General features: G+C 43.6%; 6 protein-coding genes across 6 annotated transcripts; 5 read left to right on the top strand and 1 right to left on the bottom strand.

Moving 5' to 3' along the window:
• Window positions 1-2,876: 2,876 nt before the first annotated feature.
• On the top strand, window positions 2,877-3,920 carry COCVIDRAFT_20299 (hypothetical protein; the record flags this gene model as incomplete). Its single annotated transcript, XM_014695971.1, has 1 exon — window positions 2,877-3,920. One exon carries the CDS (start codon window positions 2,877-2,879, stop codon window positions 3,918-3,920), a length of 1,044 nt encoding a protein of 347 aa, XP_014551457.1.
• Window positions 3,921-9,079: 5,159 nt separating this feature from the next.
• COCVIDRAFT_65258 (hypothetical protein) lies at window positions 9,080-9,684 on the top strand (the record flags this gene model as incomplete). The annotated part of the gene is made up of 4 exons (XM_014695992.1): window positions 9,080-9,197; window positions 9,268-9,326; window positions 9,389-9,507; window positions 9,543-9,684. Coding segments are annotated over 4 exons (438 nt in total), but the record flags the coding sequence as incomplete, so codon positions are not given.
• A 287-nt stretch (window positions 9,685-9,971) lies between these two features.
• Window positions 9,972-11,363, bottom strand: COCVIDRAFT_20297 (hypothetical protein; the record flags this gene model as incomplete). The annotated part of the gene is made up of 4 exons (XM_014695970.1): window positions 9,972-10,157; window positions 10,193-10,749; window positions 10,831-11,115; window positions 11,168-11,363. The coding sequence occupies 4 exons, from the start codon at window positions 11,361-11,363 to the stop codon at window positions 9,972-9,974; spliced, it is 1,224 nt and encodes a 407-aa protein (XP_014551456.1).
• A 901-nt stretch (window positions 11,364-12,264) lies between these two features.
• Window positions 12,265-12,561, top strand: COCVIDRAFT_46876 (hypothetical protein; the record flags this gene model as incomplete). The annotated part of the gene is made up of 1 exon (XM_014695991.1): window positions 12,265-12,561. A coding segment is annotated over one exon (297 nt), but the record flags the coding sequence as incomplete, so codon positions are not given.
• A 698-nt stretch (window positions 12,562-13,259) lies between these two features.
• COCVIDRAFT_112817 (hypothetical protein) lies at window positions 13,260-14,613 on the top strand (the record flags this gene model as incomplete). Its single annotated transcript, XM_014695990.1, has 4 exons — window positions 13,260-13,498; window positions 13,555-14,045; window positions 14,215-14,371; window positions 14,430-14,613. Coding segments are annotated over 4 exons (1,071 nt in total), but the record flags the coding sequence as incomplete, so codon positions are not given.
• A 923-nt stretch (window positions 14,614-15,536) lies between these two features.
• On the top strand, window positions 15,537-17,177 carry COCVIDRAFT_112809 (hypothetical protein; the record flags this gene model as incomplete). Its single annotated transcript, XM_014695989.1, has 3 exons — window positions 15,537-16,189; window positions 16,248-16,459; window positions 16,507-17,177. The coding sequence occupies 3 exons, from the start codon at window positions 15,537-15,539 to the stop codon at window positions 17,175-17,177; spliced, it is 1,536 nt and encodes a 511-aa protein (XP_014551475.1).
• Window positions 17,178-17,888: the final 711 nt, after the last annotated feature.

The following is a 17,888-nucleotide window of genomic DNA, read 5'->3' as shown; positions in this document are numbered from 1 at the left end:
GAGTTCGCGAGAGATCTCTTAGAATAATAGGGGGACTAGTGCGCTCTCTGGCATTTCTGCTTCTAAGGCTAGACGTTAGAACTCTGATAGGTAGGCGGTAAAGTCTAGGTTCTTCTACTTCTATTGGAAAAGACGGTTCTAGGCATTCTAGGTGCGGTCAGAGTCGCCAAATGCTCTTTCTAAGTACTCTAGTATCTGTGGGTAATTAACGAACTAAGAAATTCTATATTGAATCTTTAGTAGCATTAATGCGTACGCCTTTCTAGTAAGTTATCCCGCTACGTATAGTATACGTCTAGTAGCTTATAGAAATTAGTTCACGTTCGCGTTTATTTTGCCGTAGATCTACTAGATAAACTAGTATAGGTCGCTTTAAGTTCTATTAAATTCCTTTAGGTTAGGTATTCTCTCACTAAGGCTGGGAGTTCGGGAACTTAGGGGAGTAGCAGGCGCAGGCGGTCCCGCTGGGTCGTCTGCGGTAGCCTTAGCAATGGCAGCAGAGATAGGGGAGAACAAAGTGACAGCGGGGGTCGTTAGTACCGCAGGTGTAGCCGCTGTAGCGAGCTAGGTCTTTTTAATCTTGAGTTGGGTGATCTATTTCTAGTCGGCTGCTAACTACTCCTTCTAGTATTAGATAATAGCCTCTCTCTCTTTAACCTAGATTTGTAGGGACTGTTCGTGGTCTTAGGACGCGATAAAGTTTTCCTTAAGTTTCTAGGAATACTAGGTNGTATTACGAAGGTANATTAACCACTCTCTAGGATGCGCTGCTACGCTAGCAGCGAGCTCCTTAGGCGTCTTAGGGAAGCAGGGTGGCTCAGAGCGGTTCATAGCGATATAATACGCGTGCCTGTAAGGAGGAGCTACGTAATGTTACGGTTCGGGCTTATAAGTAGAAAGGACAGGCACGTGTACAGGGTATATTGCTATAGCTAATCAACAGGCTCTCGCTACAGGTAGTAAGAGTAGAAGACAGGACGTAGCTTAAAGAGCTCTCTAGACTACAGTGCTGCAGTTTTATAGAATCTGGGTGCTTGGGCCCGCACCCGGAATCTGCCGGCAGCCAATNAGAAGAATGCGCGCCAGCTGCCTCGCTGGCGCTGTGGCCCTAACGGCCACCCGGGGGATTCCAGCCTCGCTGGGCACCTGGAAGCTGCCGGTCCGCTGCTATGTCAGATAGCGCCGTGACACTAGGATCCTTATAAAGAGCTCTCTTATAGTTATACTTATAATTAAACTTTACTTTAAGCTTAGAGCGGCGCTTAATAAACGTGCTAGGCTAGCTAAAACTAGCCTAGTCTAGATTACGCTTAGCGCGTAAAGAATTAGCTATATTAGCTATATCTATAAGCCTAGAGGGAAATCTACGTAGATTAAGATTAAGTATATACTTAATAACTACCTTCTTCTTAAGCTTAGTTAGATTTATTATTTAAGGCCTATAATTTGCTTATAAAGTCCGTCTAGCGCGTTAATTACCTAGTGTCGTACGAGGCACGTTAAAGATAGCTGCAGCGCGTTATTCTGAGAGATTCGCGTCTTATTTAAGCGCTTAAAGAGTAAGCTATATTTAACATTCACGAGAGGGCTCTAACTGCTGTTATTATTATAACATTTGTAGGTAATAGGTAGTTTAGTGGGGTCTTAGTAAAAGTGGCCGGCGAACCCGTGTGGCCGGCGAACCCGTGAGGTACGTTATAATACTTTCTATAACCTTAACTACTTATATTTATAAGCTTAGCCTAATCTATATGTGTAACGGCGCAGGCAAGACTACTTAGATTAGTATCGGCGGTAGTGTCACTTAGAGGCATATGGGAGTACGTGGGACATTAAATAAGCCATAATTTAAATAGACACCTATAGGCCTTATACAAAAGGATATTAAAAATCTACCTAATAAGCTATTATAGAGGTTAGGTTTATATAGTCGTTTTTCCTACTAGGCCGAATCGTACCCTAGTTCAGATCCTGTTCGGATGTGTGTAGGAACGGGTGCTGAGCCGTTACAATATAACGTGTTTCATAAGCGAGCTGATCACCCAAGCGAGCTGATCGCTCCCCACCAACGCGTTAACTTCGCAACATTATTATAGCTATTTAACATAGTATATTAAAAATTATAATAAGCTAAATTACTCCTTGGATCTATCGCTATTACTAGAACTATTAATTTCTACCTGATAGGTGCGCGCGTTATGCCTAGTCTCCTTATAACGCCCGCACCGCCTCTCCTCGCACCTAGACTGGTCAATGGGTACCCCCCTACCTCTGGGTAGGGTAGGGGTTGGGTAATGGTCGCACAGGCCACATGGGTTGGGTAGGGTTAGGGGTTGGGGTCTTACATAATCGCTACCCTACCCTACCCCTACCCAACTCTTGGCAACCCTACCTCTACCCAACCTCTACCCAAATTCCGGTCTACCTAACCCCGTGTAACATCTAATTTAAGCTATTTTATTCTACTATCTCTTATACTCTATATGCTAATAGCTAAAAGAAAAATTTTAGATATAAAGAATTAGCTTAGTTAAATAATATTTCTAAAGTGGTAATAAGAGTATTAGACTTCTTAGCTTCTAAAAGATAGCTATATATCTTTACTATTATAGCCGCGCCTTCGCTTAACCTGCGCTAAGGCTGGGGCTTACGCCCCAGCGTATAACATTAGCTAAACTGTTGCACGCACTAACTACACGCAGTGCCAGAAGTCGGACAAATCTTAACGGACAAACCTTAGCGGACTAATTTTAGCGGGCATATCAAGTCTCTATAAAGAGCCGTGTCAACGTTGAAGATAGACCTCACCACAAGTTAAATCCTTTTTTCATCAACTACTCTTCCATTGGTGTTAAGCTTCCGCCATCTTACCTGGCATGGCCAAACCAAAAATCCTCGTTGTCGGTTGTGGTGCGACGGGCCTTACTCATGGCTACTATTTTTCTGCTGGAAATGAAGTGACTTTCCTCGTTCGACCTGGTCGGAAGTCTGCCTCCCTCCCACCAAAGAAACTTTATAACTACGAAGAAGACGCGCTACATACGTTCTCCAACTACCAAGTCATCGAGTCAACAGCCGAAATACAAGACACGGAGTTCATCCTTGTGTTCAACACACTTGATATACACACTGCACGCTCCGAAAGCGGTGCTGCTACGCTGCGCTCTGTTGGCGACATGATCCGAGGAACCTCATCATTTCTTGTTCATAATGTTGCTGGTCCCGGGATGCTAGACTTTTACGCAGACACAATGGGAATTCCGAAAGACAGGCATATTCTCGCGCTCAGCATGCTCGCTCACCAGCCAACAACCATGATTTCCTTCCCAGAACGTGCGGAAAAGGGCGTAATCACCCAGGCAGACATGCTATATAGACCTCATGCCGGAGGCATCGGGCTTGTAGTGTTCAAGTCCAACGCGCATCTCTGTAAAAGACTGTCTGAGGTTTATTCTCATGATAACAAGCTCAAAGTCTTGATTGTACCTGGGTTTCTCGAGGTATTCATTGACCTAACTATGGTACTGCTTGCTGCGTGGTTCGTCGATGGCTTCCGCCCGCTTGATCGACTTCGTACAAACACAATACTTTGGGAGCTCATGATGAATGCTCAAAGAGACGTCTTAGGCTTGCCTAAATTCGGCTGGCTCGGGTGGGTCTTACGGTGGTTAATTGGGTCGTGGGTCACTGAGAACTACTTGTTTCGGCCTCTAGCGGATCCGATGGCGCCTCTTCCAATGCATGAGTTTCAATCTTTTCATCATGGAGGTAAGGTAGTACAACAGGACCTAAAATACATAATGGGTCTGGTAGAGGAGGGTAAAAAGGTAGGAAGAGAGATGTCAGCGCTGGAGGAGTTAGCAACAAAAGTAGAGAAGAAATTAAAAACAAGAGTGAGCGAGGAGAGGAAGAAACTATAAATAATAAAATAGCTACTTAGGCCCAATGGTTCGTTCGGAAAATCTCAACAAACTGCCCGCGCGTTGCATGGGCCTCCTACTCAACAGTAATAAAATACTTTAATCGTTAATTTTAATATACTTATATAAGACTCTAAGACAGAATAATTTAGTAATTCTAAGAGCTATATTTTAAGACGCTCTCTAGTTATTTTAACTAGAGCTACTATATACGTCGCGGTTATAGTCGCGGGTATAGTTACGGTTATAGTTACTACTACCTACGTAGCTAGCTATCTTGTCTATTATTATTAAGCTTAGAAGTGACTACTACGACTTGATTTTTAGGTAAAAAGAATCGCTTTAGTATAAATATAGTAGCTTATGTTCCTTATTTACTATATTATTATTACTACTATTATCTTAGTGTTAAGAGAGCTAGTAGAGCAGCTAGTTATTATATAGAGTTTTAGTCTATACTTCTCTTAATAGATCTATATTAAGACTAATAAGTTTTATATTAGAATTTCGTAATATTAATCTAGTATAATAGTAAAGTAGCGTACTTATAAAATAGATTATATGGCTCCGGCCTTTCTGAGTGGAGTTTCTGAGAGAAAAGAATTCTGAGATTGATTACAACTAGTAAGCAGCAACTACACGTAACCACCCATCCTCCGCTCTACTAATCGACACCGCCACGCACTAGCAGCATCGACACGAGCGATACGTCTGTAACGCCGGTCTTATCTCTATCCTATTAAATACCTAGTACTTTACTATAAAACTAAAGCACTATACCTATCTACTCCTTACTCTCCTTCGACTAAACCCTTACTATAAACTCTCTCTACTAATTAGTCAGATACCTAGCGTTTAAGGTCTCCTTAATGCGGACTATATCTTCTTAGAGCTATAGAATAGTATCTAAATTAAGTCTTAATTTAGATACGTTAATAGTTATAATATCTATATCTATTAAATATATATTAAGTACGTCTATATTACTTATAAGAGCATACTTGCCTATCTAAAGAATTATACTTAGATTAATTAGGCCTATACTATCTAAGCTAGCTTCTAACTTATTAAACCTATCTATTATCTACCTCTATATATTATCGTAGATCTTCTTTAGTAGACGATTAAAGGAAGTAATTATATTATTAGGGGAATTAGTATTTTTAATAGATATAAGATAGAAGGGGGGTAGAGATAAGAGCTATAAATAGAAAGTTGATATTATTTTAATTAGAGTTAAGATTAAGTTTAAACAATTGCGCAGCGGTAATAAGATAAGAGAGATAGAGGGATATAGCGAATTTATAAGTATTGTTAGAAGCTCACCCCTGTGCCACTAGGCCACAACAACCAAAAAAGGTACGAGTAATCAGAGTTCTGCTGATACTCTGCACAGGATAGTATATATAGTCAGCGCAGCGCCTGATAGGTATTAGAGAGCTTTGCTATACTACGTGTTCTTATTGCAACTATAGTTTGTTGTATCGTTGTCTTATCGTAACCGTAGTTCGCTGTTCTGCTGCCTTTATCGCAACCGTATTGTGGTTGTCGCACCTAATAGAGTTGTGCCTTATAGTTATATACCTATTAAGAGGTTTATAAATTATTACTAAACTATGTCTAAGGGTTTAAAGTAGGGTCTCGTAGACCCTTACCTAGTTTTTTACTTTAACTGCACGGTTATTTTTTTAATACCCGATTTCGGCAGGTTAGGGTGTAGCCTGCTATTCTTTTCTGAGATAAATGATCTAATATGCCACATAGCAAACAGAAAAAAAAAGTCAAGTTATAAAATATTAAATAGTAGATTTAATTATCTCTAATCTATATTAAATAGACTAATAATTATTAATCTAATATAGTAGAGTAGTTAGTAAGAAAGTATATATTAAGTTAACTATAATAATAGTGATAATAAAATCTATCTATTCTTATATTCTTATCACTTCTAGTTCTACTATTACTACTATTATAACTTTCTTAATCTTAGTCTAATATTTCTCATAACTATCATTAGAGTCTTACTATCCTTATATACTATTACCTATTTATTAACTAAGCGTAATATTAATTATCTTAATCTTACTTTATAATAATTATCAATCTTAAATAGAGACGTCTATCAGCCTTTTACTATATTATTACTTGTTAAGAGAAGACATCTTCTTATCACTTATAGTACTATTTTACTTTCTGAATAGTAGAAAACTATTAGTATAAAACTCCGTTCTTATCTTAGTCCTAGTGTGAGACGTTTAAGGGTTATTGGGCACGGGTAGAGTGAAACAATAGCAGTCTTGAGTAAACGGTCTGTATTTCACGTAGACGAACAGCTACCGACCTTAGGTAGTGTTTTCTACGCTTATATCTACTTTGCTAAGTCAGATATGACTAAGATAGGCTAACAAGGGCTAGATTGGCCCTGGATGGTGCAAGGCTGCCCGTGGAGGGTAAGCTCTTGACAACTAGAGTATTTATAATAATACTTATAAAAATAGATTTTTTTTTATCTTCTAATTATTTCTCTAGTACTTATACTATACATTATTTATCTACAATTCTCTCTTTTCTCTTAATTTATAGACACATTACTCTTTTGTAAGATATTAATTAAATCTATATATAGATATTGATATATATATCAATATTATCTCCACTGTAGCATACTATAGTATTATCTTATAAATTAATCTTCTAATTCTACTTCTTAGCTAGAATACTATAAGGGTGTTTATTCCGAGTTATGATATAAGTATCTAGCATATTAATCTAGTCTGTCTACTGTCTAGTACTACCACTATTAGTATCTTCTTTTTATTTAGGAATAATGAGTGCTTCTAGGGAGATCTTCTAGGATAGAAATATAGCTTAATATACGGATTTTCTAATAAAGAGTAGGGTTACTAAGTCCGTATATCTATCTATAGGCTGTCGGAGTATCTTAATAAATATATACTGCTTGTCTCAATTGTGGGCGTTTTCGTAGCACCGGCCTCGACGTCTGTTGACCGGTTCACTGTGCCCATCTGTGAGTATCTGCGGCTCATTCTGAATAGATGCATTCGAAAGAAGGCAAAGGTACTATACTTTAAGCGTACTCAGCCGGAATTTTAGTGTCTATATACTATGGCTCTGGAAGATAGGTATATGTAAGCGGTGGGTGAAGGGTAATTTAGAGGATTAGCAATCGAGCGGGTTGGTTCTATGATAGTGGAGATCTTTAGATACATGTAGATTGCCGAGTAGCTGAAGTGCTGAGGGTGGGCTGAAATGAGCTGAAACTAGGACTGAAGTCCTACCGCTAACAGTATATGAATCTTCACTTTCCTCCTAACATTGCGTCATATCTCATAGGACTTGAGAATTCGTCCCTTGGCCAAATCATTTCATCTCAATACAGTCAACATGCGTTTTCAATTTGCTATCTTTGCTCTAACAGCTTCGGTGCTAGCCGCACCTCAGTTGGCGCCAACCGACGGCGAACTCTCGAGTCAGAAACCCTATCCTAGCTATACATGATACCGTCGCAAGGATGCAGTTATCTGAGTCTATAGAACAGACTATAGACAGTATTGAAAGCTCTTAACAATACGAAGGATCTGACCCTAGCTGTTCTTCCCGGGGATGTCATCACGGCGGGTACGAATTGGTATTTTGTCTCAATGCTAAGCAAGTAGCTGATAGACTGCCCTTAGCGTGCTACAGGTGCCCGGCACCCTGCCAGGGCTTCCAGTGCTGCAATCCGTATGAAAACTGCAGCATGATTAGCAGTCTGTGCTTCAGTAGCCGCTTCTAGAGTGATTACGTGCGAGGTGAAGAACGTAGTAAGGTTGCTTCATAAATCTACGAGATGCACGGGATACTAGACGAAGAGGACCTCAGTTATGGATGGTTGTAATGGAATTTCATTCGCAATATGCTATGATATCCAACATATTAATATCTCAAAATATTAACAGTTTTAGAACAAGGAGAGCCTAGCATAGATGAGGGCGACGCTGTATTTCATCCAGAAGTATCTAAGGTCGGTTAGACAGGATAAGCTAGAGAAAGTCGCACGATATCTGGTGGATAGTAGATCAGATATGTCGTTCGACTCGGCGCGTGACAGTATCGATAGGTGTAATGATATTAATTAGTAGGGCGGAGGATAGGTGCTTACGCGTAATTTTTGTTTTACTTAGTAGTTCTAATGAGTCTCTGAATTTTTCCTGTCGCAAACATCGCTTAGAAAGGCCGTAGCTAACAAGGACATACAATGAATGTATTCCCTGTTAACATTATGCGATACAGATTAATAACTAGTGCTTACATGTAGGCGGGGCTTCGCACTCTTGTTTTGAGCGCATCAGGCAACCAGGCCTAAAGAACCTTGAACGAAAAGCGGGCTCTATCCACACTCTAGAGCCTGAGTTGGACGAGGTTCAAAGCTTTGGGGGCCAGAATATAGAAATCCTGCTAGGCTTCATTCTTTCAATGTTCCGCAGTCACACAATTAAAGCTAGGCTGCTTTGGTGTTTTGTACAGTATATGCGAATGTGAGAGTTATTAGTTAGAGACCTTCACACCTGAAGTCCGCGCTATAGAGTTATCGCGCACGAATCTAGTATGGTGAATGACAATGCCATCGCTTGATGCTCCTATGCTTCAGCTTCTCAAGGGATTGACATCCAGATGTTCTTAGTGTCTCCGGCTGGATCCAGACAGGTCTTGGAGTTTTGACATAGTAGGTCAGTGTTCGTACCACAATGCAGGAGTATCGCTTATGAGGTGGGTAAGCAATTATTCGCTGTAGAACCTTGATTCAGAATTCCAGCCCAATCAATCGATTCGTATAGCCCTCCAATCGGATCTAAGAATACAAATGGATTACCGCAAGGCCGTCAACTCGTGTAAGGCCACCCGGGCCTAAATGGACCCACTATGGTTCCACTTTCCGGTTGGACTACGGCGGCTCCTACGTCTCACAAACTCTTGACACACTGAGTAGCCTTCTGTATATAAGAAGTGACGATCGCTCGCTGCCTTCATCACTCTACCTCGATATACTGAACTCTGAGTCTCCTCACTGAAAAGCATCAGTCAGCACTATGGTTCAAATTGTCCCTTACATTGCCTCTGTGCTGGCCCTTGGTCAGGCTGTTGCTGCTGCTAAGGCTGTTTCATCCTTTTCTGAATGGGTTGAAGGCATCGTTTCCAACCCTGATGGTGATAACATGACACCCGAAGAGGTCGTCGAGGCCTTCAAGGCGGGACACTTCAGCAGCCCACCGGAAGGTACGCCAGCCGTCCGACCAATTCTTTTTGCCTAGAAGCAAGCTAACCTATGGGAATATAGCCAGGCAAGCTCGTAGCTTGTTGCAGAAGCGTGCCAGCTGCTATGAGCAGCCTAACACTGACTGCCCTGTACGTAACAGGTAACCAGGACTTCTGCCTAAGAATCTCACTAACGTTATTTTGTTCATGAGATCTCTGACGCTGTTGCATGCATCAACACCGTCGCCCGTAAGAGCAATTGCGATGCTTATCTGCAGTGCCAAATCGGTGGTTGCGTGATGACGACCGATGGTAACCACAACTCCAATTGGTCGGTATTCTTATTAGATACTTGGACATGCCTAGTCACTTACACTGTTATAGCAACGACGTCGCTCGTGGCGGAGGTTTTATCCTGGATCACTGCGTTGTCCCGAACTATGACCGGGTAGAAGGGTCGGAATACGCATATGGAAATGGCGGCGAGCTTGTCCGGATTCGAAGACCTTGATCTGTAATTGAGGATATTACATTAATGTATGCCTCATCACAGAATATATTCATCGGTGAGAAGCATTCGTGGGACTATGAATTGCTGCAGCTAGTCAAGGTTGTTAGTCTGTAAGCAATCATCATATTATTAACAAGTAACTTAATAGTCTATGTAACGCGTTAAACGTTAATGCTCAATGTTAACAAAGGGACTACTTGTTTGCATAATGGTATGAAATTTAGCCCACCTTTAACTTGAGTATACTGTTCATCTTTCTATACTTATTTTTCACTCTTCTAATCCTAAGTACACGTTACAGGAAGAAAGTGATTTGTAAGGCCGCTTGCAGTAACCTTATCCGCTCTTCGGCAAGTCGCGGATGCGTACTTGTCGTACTTCAACTCTCTGACCTGATCCCTATCACTAGCATCTTCGTGATCGATAGAAGTAATGTAATGGCATATGTCATCAACGACTTTTGTGGTACCCTTAACCGAGTTCAGCATAGCGGCATGATCAATACCACTTCCGCTCTTCCATCCAAACGCCACGCTGCATATGTTGTAAGCTTTGTAGTAGGCAACGCTGTGTTGGCCGTATCGCGCGTTCCACCAAGAAATGCCATTCGGTCTAATCGTTGAAGAGGCGTAGATATCGAGCCTTGGTTTACAGCCCTCCTTGGTCGCAGGAAGGCGAGGTCTAAGTAGATCAGGATATGGCTACCGTCGTGGCTGTCGCTGAGGTGGTGACGATGGCGCCCCGCAGTTTTGTTGATTTCCGGATCGATGCGCCAAGATAAGCAGTTGTTTGTTAAAATGCTACCAAGCTTATCCGCGATTGTGTCATGATGACAGCTGTCAATGATTTGTAGGAGTTGCTTATTGAACTCACCCCTATTGAGTTTCCCTCTGCAGTTCGCCTTTGTTACCATATAGGCCAGCACGTTTAGTCCAGCTTTGTGTAGCTCGTCCCAGCTGAAGTTGAGCTCAATAGTGTTGTGAACACTGCTTTTGGAGACGAATCCTCTGTATTGTTCGCAGGATCTTTCCGCGGAAAAGACTAGGTTGCCTCTAGAAGCAGCTTGGCGGCTGTTGTAGCACGTTGTCAAATCTTAAGCTATCGGGAGACTATTCAGGTATTGGTGCGGGCCAATTGCCAGACCTTCCGCCGCATCCGCCATCAAATATACCACCTGGCGAACCTGGGTTATCCGGTACGCTGGGTTTGCGATGCTCTGGTAGATGTCCGGTATGCAGATTTCGTCCTTCTTGTTCTCATAACGCTCTTTCTCTTGAGCGTCTTCGCCGCCGCAGTCGCAGCCGCAGCGAATTGGACAATGGAGGGAGTTGCAGGTAGTTCCAGGTTTTGTGCTTGCTACATGCGTTGCAGTCTTTGGCTTCACAAGTCGCACACATGGCTCCTTTATAGCCGACACAATTGGCACCACTGCAGTTGTTGCAAGCAGGGCCACGACAACTGAAACAGTCGAGACCCTGACATTTGATGCAATGAAAACCAACACAGATGTCACAGCGCAGGCCTATTTTGCATCCACCGCCGCCGCCGCCGCCTCCACCGCTACCGCCATCTTGGTCCCAATTGTCGCCTGGGTCACAATCGTCGCCTTCACAGCCTTCGTGTTCTCCTTTGTCACTATTATCGGTATTCTCTCCAGTATAAAACCGACAAAGCATGGCATCAGTAGTATAATGGCAAAACGTTGAGTAGAGAGTAGTTGTAGGTTGCAGTAAAAGGCCAGAAACGGATGTGATGTTTCCAATGCCAGAGGTGCACTCAGGCGGAAATGGAGGTGGACATCGGGATGCCTTGGTTTTTATGCTTTTACCAGCAGGATCTACGACAGTAAAACTCAGCCATACTGGTGTGGTATATAATGTAAGACCAGTAGTGGCTGTTGCAGATGCATTGGGGGTTGTAGTTTGTTCTCTTCCGCCTCCGACGACTAGCGTAGAAATACAGATGACTGAGACCGTTATTGGCGGCTTTGTAACAATGGTAGTATATCCGGGCTCGCGAATCATGAGTTTTGCCTTCTGACATCTTGCCGGTTTTGTATGCACTTCATTATTGTGCGAGTGAATCTTCAGTCATGATGTCTCTTTTATTGCAACCATGGTTCGTTGTGCTACTATCTCATCAAAACCTTAGTTTGCTATTCTGCTGCCTTCGTCGCAACCGTATCTTAGTTGTCGTACCCAAACGATGCGGCCTAATAGGTATATACTAGTTCATATATTTTTACTCGTTTTACTAACACGTTGTTACGTTGACTATAAAGTCAATTCTGTCAATGCCCAATTGCGGCAGGTTGGAGTGTGACATACTATTCTTTTCCGAGATATTCAATCTAATACGCTACACAGCAAACAAATATAAACAAAAGCCCAAGTAATAGCAGCTAATTGCGCGTTCTGTGGTCATTCGTCAGCCATTTACCCGATAGCATCTCACAGAATCATCAACCTTTTTCTCGCACATCATTCTGGTGACATGAAACCCGATGCGCCCAAAATCAGATCCAATGAAAACCTGGGGGAGTTTTACACCCTGCCACTGGACTATCAACGGCCTCCAGACAACCCTAATCCCAAAAGCGACGAGGGTCTGTTTGTCGAGGAATCAACAAATCGACTTCGATGGTCAGTCCCGGATCCACCCATGGCAGCACAGATTGTCGAACTGGACAACACGGGCAGTCCTCGGTGGCGGCCTCTGCTCGGTGCGCCAAACCATGCGCTCGCTGAAGAACCTGTCAGCCAACCGCCACGTTCCCGCATGCTCGTCGCTTTTGACGTCTTGTATGGGGCAGATTATTGGATTGATGCCGATACACTGGATGAACGGCCCGCACCCCTGGTGATTCAAAATGCAAGAGGACGGCCCATCACATTTGCACAGTTCGTCAACGAATTGCACCGTCACGCTTTGGAGCTGCGCGAGACCATCTTCGAAATCGAAAATAGAGGCAATCAAGACAATGCGCGTCTCTACTGGTCTGGAACTTCTGGGCCAAAACGTAAAGATGCAGGAGATCCAGGCGCATTATTCATGGTCTATCTCGATTCCGACATGTTTACAAGTGGCCAAGAGTTTGAGCAGGACTGGATTGGGAAAGCAGAGCGGTTTGCCGAGAATTTGGGCTCGAATTTGTAGAACTTGCTCGGTAGAAGCAGCACGATGTCTAGAGATAAGACTGCAGCCCACTCCACACACACTTTGTAGCACATACATACATTATGATGAAAAGAATTTCTACTATAATTAAGTCGCTGACCTTGTGGCTCTCCCATATTCCCAGTGCAGTCAATAAATGGGGTACATGCACCTGTCGGTTAGACGGAAGCAATAGTAAGAGGGTCAAAGTCTGGACATTAATATCAAGAACTTAATGCTTTCAAGTACACTACTCTCTGAACATTCCTTGTCTCACTATTCAGCCCAATTCACAGCATCTGCAGTCGCTAAATCGCGCTTCATCTTGATTCTCCTGCTTATTATTGGGTTGACTGCTGTCCAAGCCTCTGCGCAAGGTCGGTGCCGTTTCAACCCCACCGTCGACAATAAGCTAATACACATGCACAGAAATCGCAGAGAGGTATCGCATCACAATCGATCAGTTCTTTCTATTGAACTCTCTGGATTATCCCAACTGTTTAAGCATTCAAGCAGGCGAAGGATATCGTATCGCGGGGAACGTCATGCCAAGAAGTGCCAACGGGTCTTGCAAGCCCGAGTCACTCGTAACATGCTTAGGATATTCTGGTGGGCAGTGCTGCCACTCAAAGAAATTGAAGTTTGGTCGATCGAGGTATTTTACATAACCCTATATCAATAACGAAGTAGCTGATTCAATGCCAAAAAAAGCGATTATTGTCAAGCCGATACATGCGCCTCAGGTCTTTGTGCCGTCAACAACCCAAGCGACTACTCGCTCAACAATCAATACGGTCTTTCGACCGGCGACAAGCTCTGTGGAGGGATATGGGGCAGCTGCTGTGGTAAATCGAACCGCTGCGGAAGTGGCTCTGAGTGTTGTGGAACAGCCGATTGCTTGTTTGGTAATTGCACAATAAGCATGCATACACCAAGTCCCGGACTGCCGCCACCAAACTGGGCAAGTTGCAACACGACCAACAGACGGTGTGGACCCAGCAACGACTATCAGGTTTGTAACATGGTGTATGGAAAGCGTTGTTCGGGCAGTGGTGCCTGTGTCACGGGCTCGGAGTGCGGTACTGGTTGCAACCCACTCAATGGCGCATGTGATACAGCCACGGTTCCTACCCCACCCAACCCAGTCGATACCAGCCCAGATAATTCAACTGTGCGTTATTTGGAAGAAGAGAATCACTGGTGTAGCGATAAACGGTACGTGCGGAGGAACCAACAGATATGTGTGAACTAGATCCGTGTATGGAGATCGCTACAGCAGCTCTCGCTATTGCGGTAACTCTGACAGACATTGCAAAGCTGGCTGCCAAAAGTGATTTGGCACTTGCAATGATAATGAAAAAATATCTTCAGACGGAACTTGCGGTGAGCAGGATGGATATACTTGTGTGGGAACGTCTTTTGGGACGTGTTGTTCCACAACAGGCTATTGCGGAAGTATAGGCAATCATTGTGCTCAAGGATGGCCAGTGCACAATCCCCTCTGCAGCCAATATAACGATTTGAGAAGGTATATATGTGTCTGCTAAAAGTGGCTGTTTGATGTTGAGTCAAAAATTATTCTCGAGCGGGTGTCAGACTTCGAACGTCGCATCGTTGGATGGATCGTATGCCGTGAACAAAGGTTTCATGTCTGCGGGCGGCCTATTCAGTGGACAGTGTTGCGCGGCGAGTAAGTGTTGTGGAACGACAGATGACTATTGGAAAACTGAATGGTCAGTTGTAGAGAAGCTTGACGCGAATTTCTGCTAACAAGAAGCATTTAAAAGGGCTACGGTACATGCAAGTAACCTCGAATGGATTTGATATATCGGATACACAACTGGCTGCACTGTCACACAAGTCTAGGATTTCCCAATATAGCTCAATATTTAACAGCACGAATGGACATTCAATAGACGTGCATCGTTCTTGTGCAGCTTTGCTGCCATTGTAATCCTTCATCGTCTCTCTGTAGTCGCCAGCAACCTCGAAGCGAGTTGGGATTGATGCAGGCGCGTTCATAGCCCTGTTACCGAGCATCCTGGCCCCCAAAAGGTCAAATAAAGCATTTCTTGATACAGTGCTTACTGCGTGCCGCCCATCAAAGACTCTTCTGTTTAGTTCTGATCATACGATAATTCGAAAGATGTTTCTTTCAATTCGATGCAAGAGACGTATAGATCTGAGCCCCGTGTAACACACTACAACCAGCACTCTGATAATGATATTCTTCTTCTAAAAGAATGCTATCGCTGCTTCGTAGAGAGAACAAACTTGGGGTTTGTACAATTTCAGTAAGGTAACTACGGCCCGATTTCGACTCTGTGCCAAGAATACCAATAGTCCTACCCCGCAGTAAATATTGCTTGGTATTTGAAAACCTGTGTTTCCCCTCCACTGCTTCGCTTTAAACGCCTATTTTGGGTGCATTTCCGTCTTTAAATACTTAAGTCATGTTTGATATCGATCGGCCCTTTTCTATCCAGGTATGCAATCGTGAAAAAGGAAGCTCCTACCGGCATCAACTGGCCGCTGGCAATATCACATGCATGGAAAAAAGTAGGATTCATCGTGCTAAGGATGGTATAGATAGGGTAGAATACCTTGCTCGCAGATAACTGTTTAACTTATCTCACACTTACTTGAAGAGAATTGAAGACAAGAAAAGCTGGGGGCTTTTCACCAACAGCACCATGCCTCAAGCTCGATTTGCATTCCTTGCTTCGTTGTTATCATCTATTGTCTTTGCCGAACCTTTCAATACCTTCGACGGCCCGGGTTTTCCAGCGTGTCGCGAAGTCGCAAAAGTCTACGACCCAAACACCGTAAAGGAGACGATTGATATTGTACGCACCGCTGCTAGCAATGGCACACCTATCAGAGCGTCGGGTAAAGGTCACATGTGGTATGATACCATGTGCTCCGATAATACTTCCACTGTGATCGTCCGGACCGAACAGCTCAATCGCATCAGCGAATTCGACCTTCCGGTTGGGGCGCAAGATGGTTCCGTGATGATAGAGGCAGGCGTTACATTTTTCCAGCTTGCTGAGTATCTCCATCTGAAAAACGCAAGCATGGGTTATACACTGGTTAACTGGAACATAACATTGGCAGGGAGTATTGCAATGGGTGCCCATCGGAGCAGCCTTCGCGAGGAGAGTATGGTAGCCGCAGGTGCGTTGGAGCTTCACATAATCGACGGAAACGGTGAGCTTCGTGTAATTAGGAGGTCCGACAACGACGAATGGCTTGCTGCATCTACCTCACTTGGTCTACTTGGAGTCATTGCCAAAGTAAAGTTCAAAATCTATCCGGATTTCAAGGTTTATGCCAAGCAAGACATGTGAGTACTCTGTAGACCGCCTGGATCATCGTCTGTACTGGATTGACTAATTGTCTAGTCTCACTGAGGATCAAGTACTTAACGGTGACATCTATGGACTGATCGCGCCGTATGGAACTGCAAACCTTTGGTGGTGGCCCTATTTGCGCAAGTTTCACCATCGTTATTACGATCCAATTCCGGCAGGATTATCCGATCAAGAAGGATTTCAATCAACCTTCAGTGTCACAAAGACTGAGGCTGATTTTGCAGCAGGTCTGCTAAATTCTGGTGAGTTTTGGGTAAAATTACGATGCACATTTACTTATGTTTCGAAGGCAAGATCCTACCTACGTCCAACATGGCTGCTGAGACATTGTTCTTTACATTATGGTCACCACCAAACTTTCGTGATAAGAGAACAGACAAACCTATCTTAACTTGGCCTGTATACGGTTGGAACTACGACGTGTTAATCGGTGGACTCTATCCTGGTCACGGAACACAATGGGACCTTGGACTTCGAGGTTTGACTCTTGAGCTTGCGTTCCCGGTCACAATTGCAAATGATGTGCTTAAGCATGTGCGAGAGGCATTCGACGACGAACTTAAGAAAGGGATTGTGATGACATCCACATATCGTTCTGGCATAAACATCAAGTTCGGCAAGCCTTACAATGACTTACTTGGACAAGTCTCTACTAGCACTGAGGACGGTGCAGACTGGACAAAAGGCGCTATGATGTTCGACTTCCCAACCTTCAAACCTAGCTGGGGTGATGGCAAGAGGTTTAACGAGGATTTTTATGACAGGCTGGCCAAAGGTTTGATCGAACAATTTCCATGTCGGCCACACTGGACGAAGAATACAAGAGATGTCTTCAATCTCACGATGGTAAACAATAGGATCAATTCGGAAAACCTTCGAAGATTCAAAAGTATAAGACAGGAATTCGATCCAAAAGGAATATTCCGAAGTGTTGTAGGAGAAACTCTTGGACTATACTAGTGCATAGCTGTGCAACAGCCTTTAATACAGCATGGTATCAAACTACGCAGCTTTCGGAAGCATAGACTTTGGTAATCATACGGTCATTGCAAGTAATAGTACAGAAGATCTCTCCACTATAGAACAATGATAGTTATTTGGAAAACTAATCAAAAGCCTCAAAGCTGGTTCCGCACACATATCGAAGGCTGACACATATCTTCGAATCGATGTTTTGTGGAAAACAAGCAACGCAGCAAGCCGACGCGGGTTGCTTCGCTAGCTGCCTCGCGTACGCAGTAGGGCGGGCGAATTCGCAGCTGGGATGCATCGCGCAAGAACATCGTCATCGTACCAAAACGAGAACAGCGACCAACTTGGGCAGAGAGCAGCCATCCTGTCAAATAACAAAAACAGGCTTCCTGGGTCGCATTATTACACAGAAAGCTGGAAGCCACCTATGTGTAATGTGGCGAGATACCTTGTTATTGACGCAAATTGCCCGTCTGCCCCGTCTTCGACCCACACATTCACTTGAACAACCGAGAATGCTCACTAGCCAAGTTTCGGCCCCCAATTTGCATTGCCGACTTTAGCCTAAGACCGAGATATGCAGTCGCTGTTTGATAAATCAACTTGCGTCGCTGCTTCAACCCATTGCCATTGGGTCGCACATGTTTCCTTCGCTGATCCTGTTTCGCACTCTAACATCAGAATCAGAATTCTAAGCAA

Source organism: Bipolaris victoriae (assembly GCF_000527765.1).
Source record: "Bipolaris victoriae FI3 unplaced genomic scaffold scaffold_138, whole genome shotgun sequence".
Classification (NCBI taxonomy): domain Eukaryota; kingdom Fungi; phylum Ascomycota; class Dothideomycetes; order Pleosporales; family Pleosporaceae; genus Bipolaris; species Bipolaris victoriae.
Note: the sequence above shows the minus strand (reverse complement) of the source record. Positions and strands in the feature narration are given on the sequence as shown.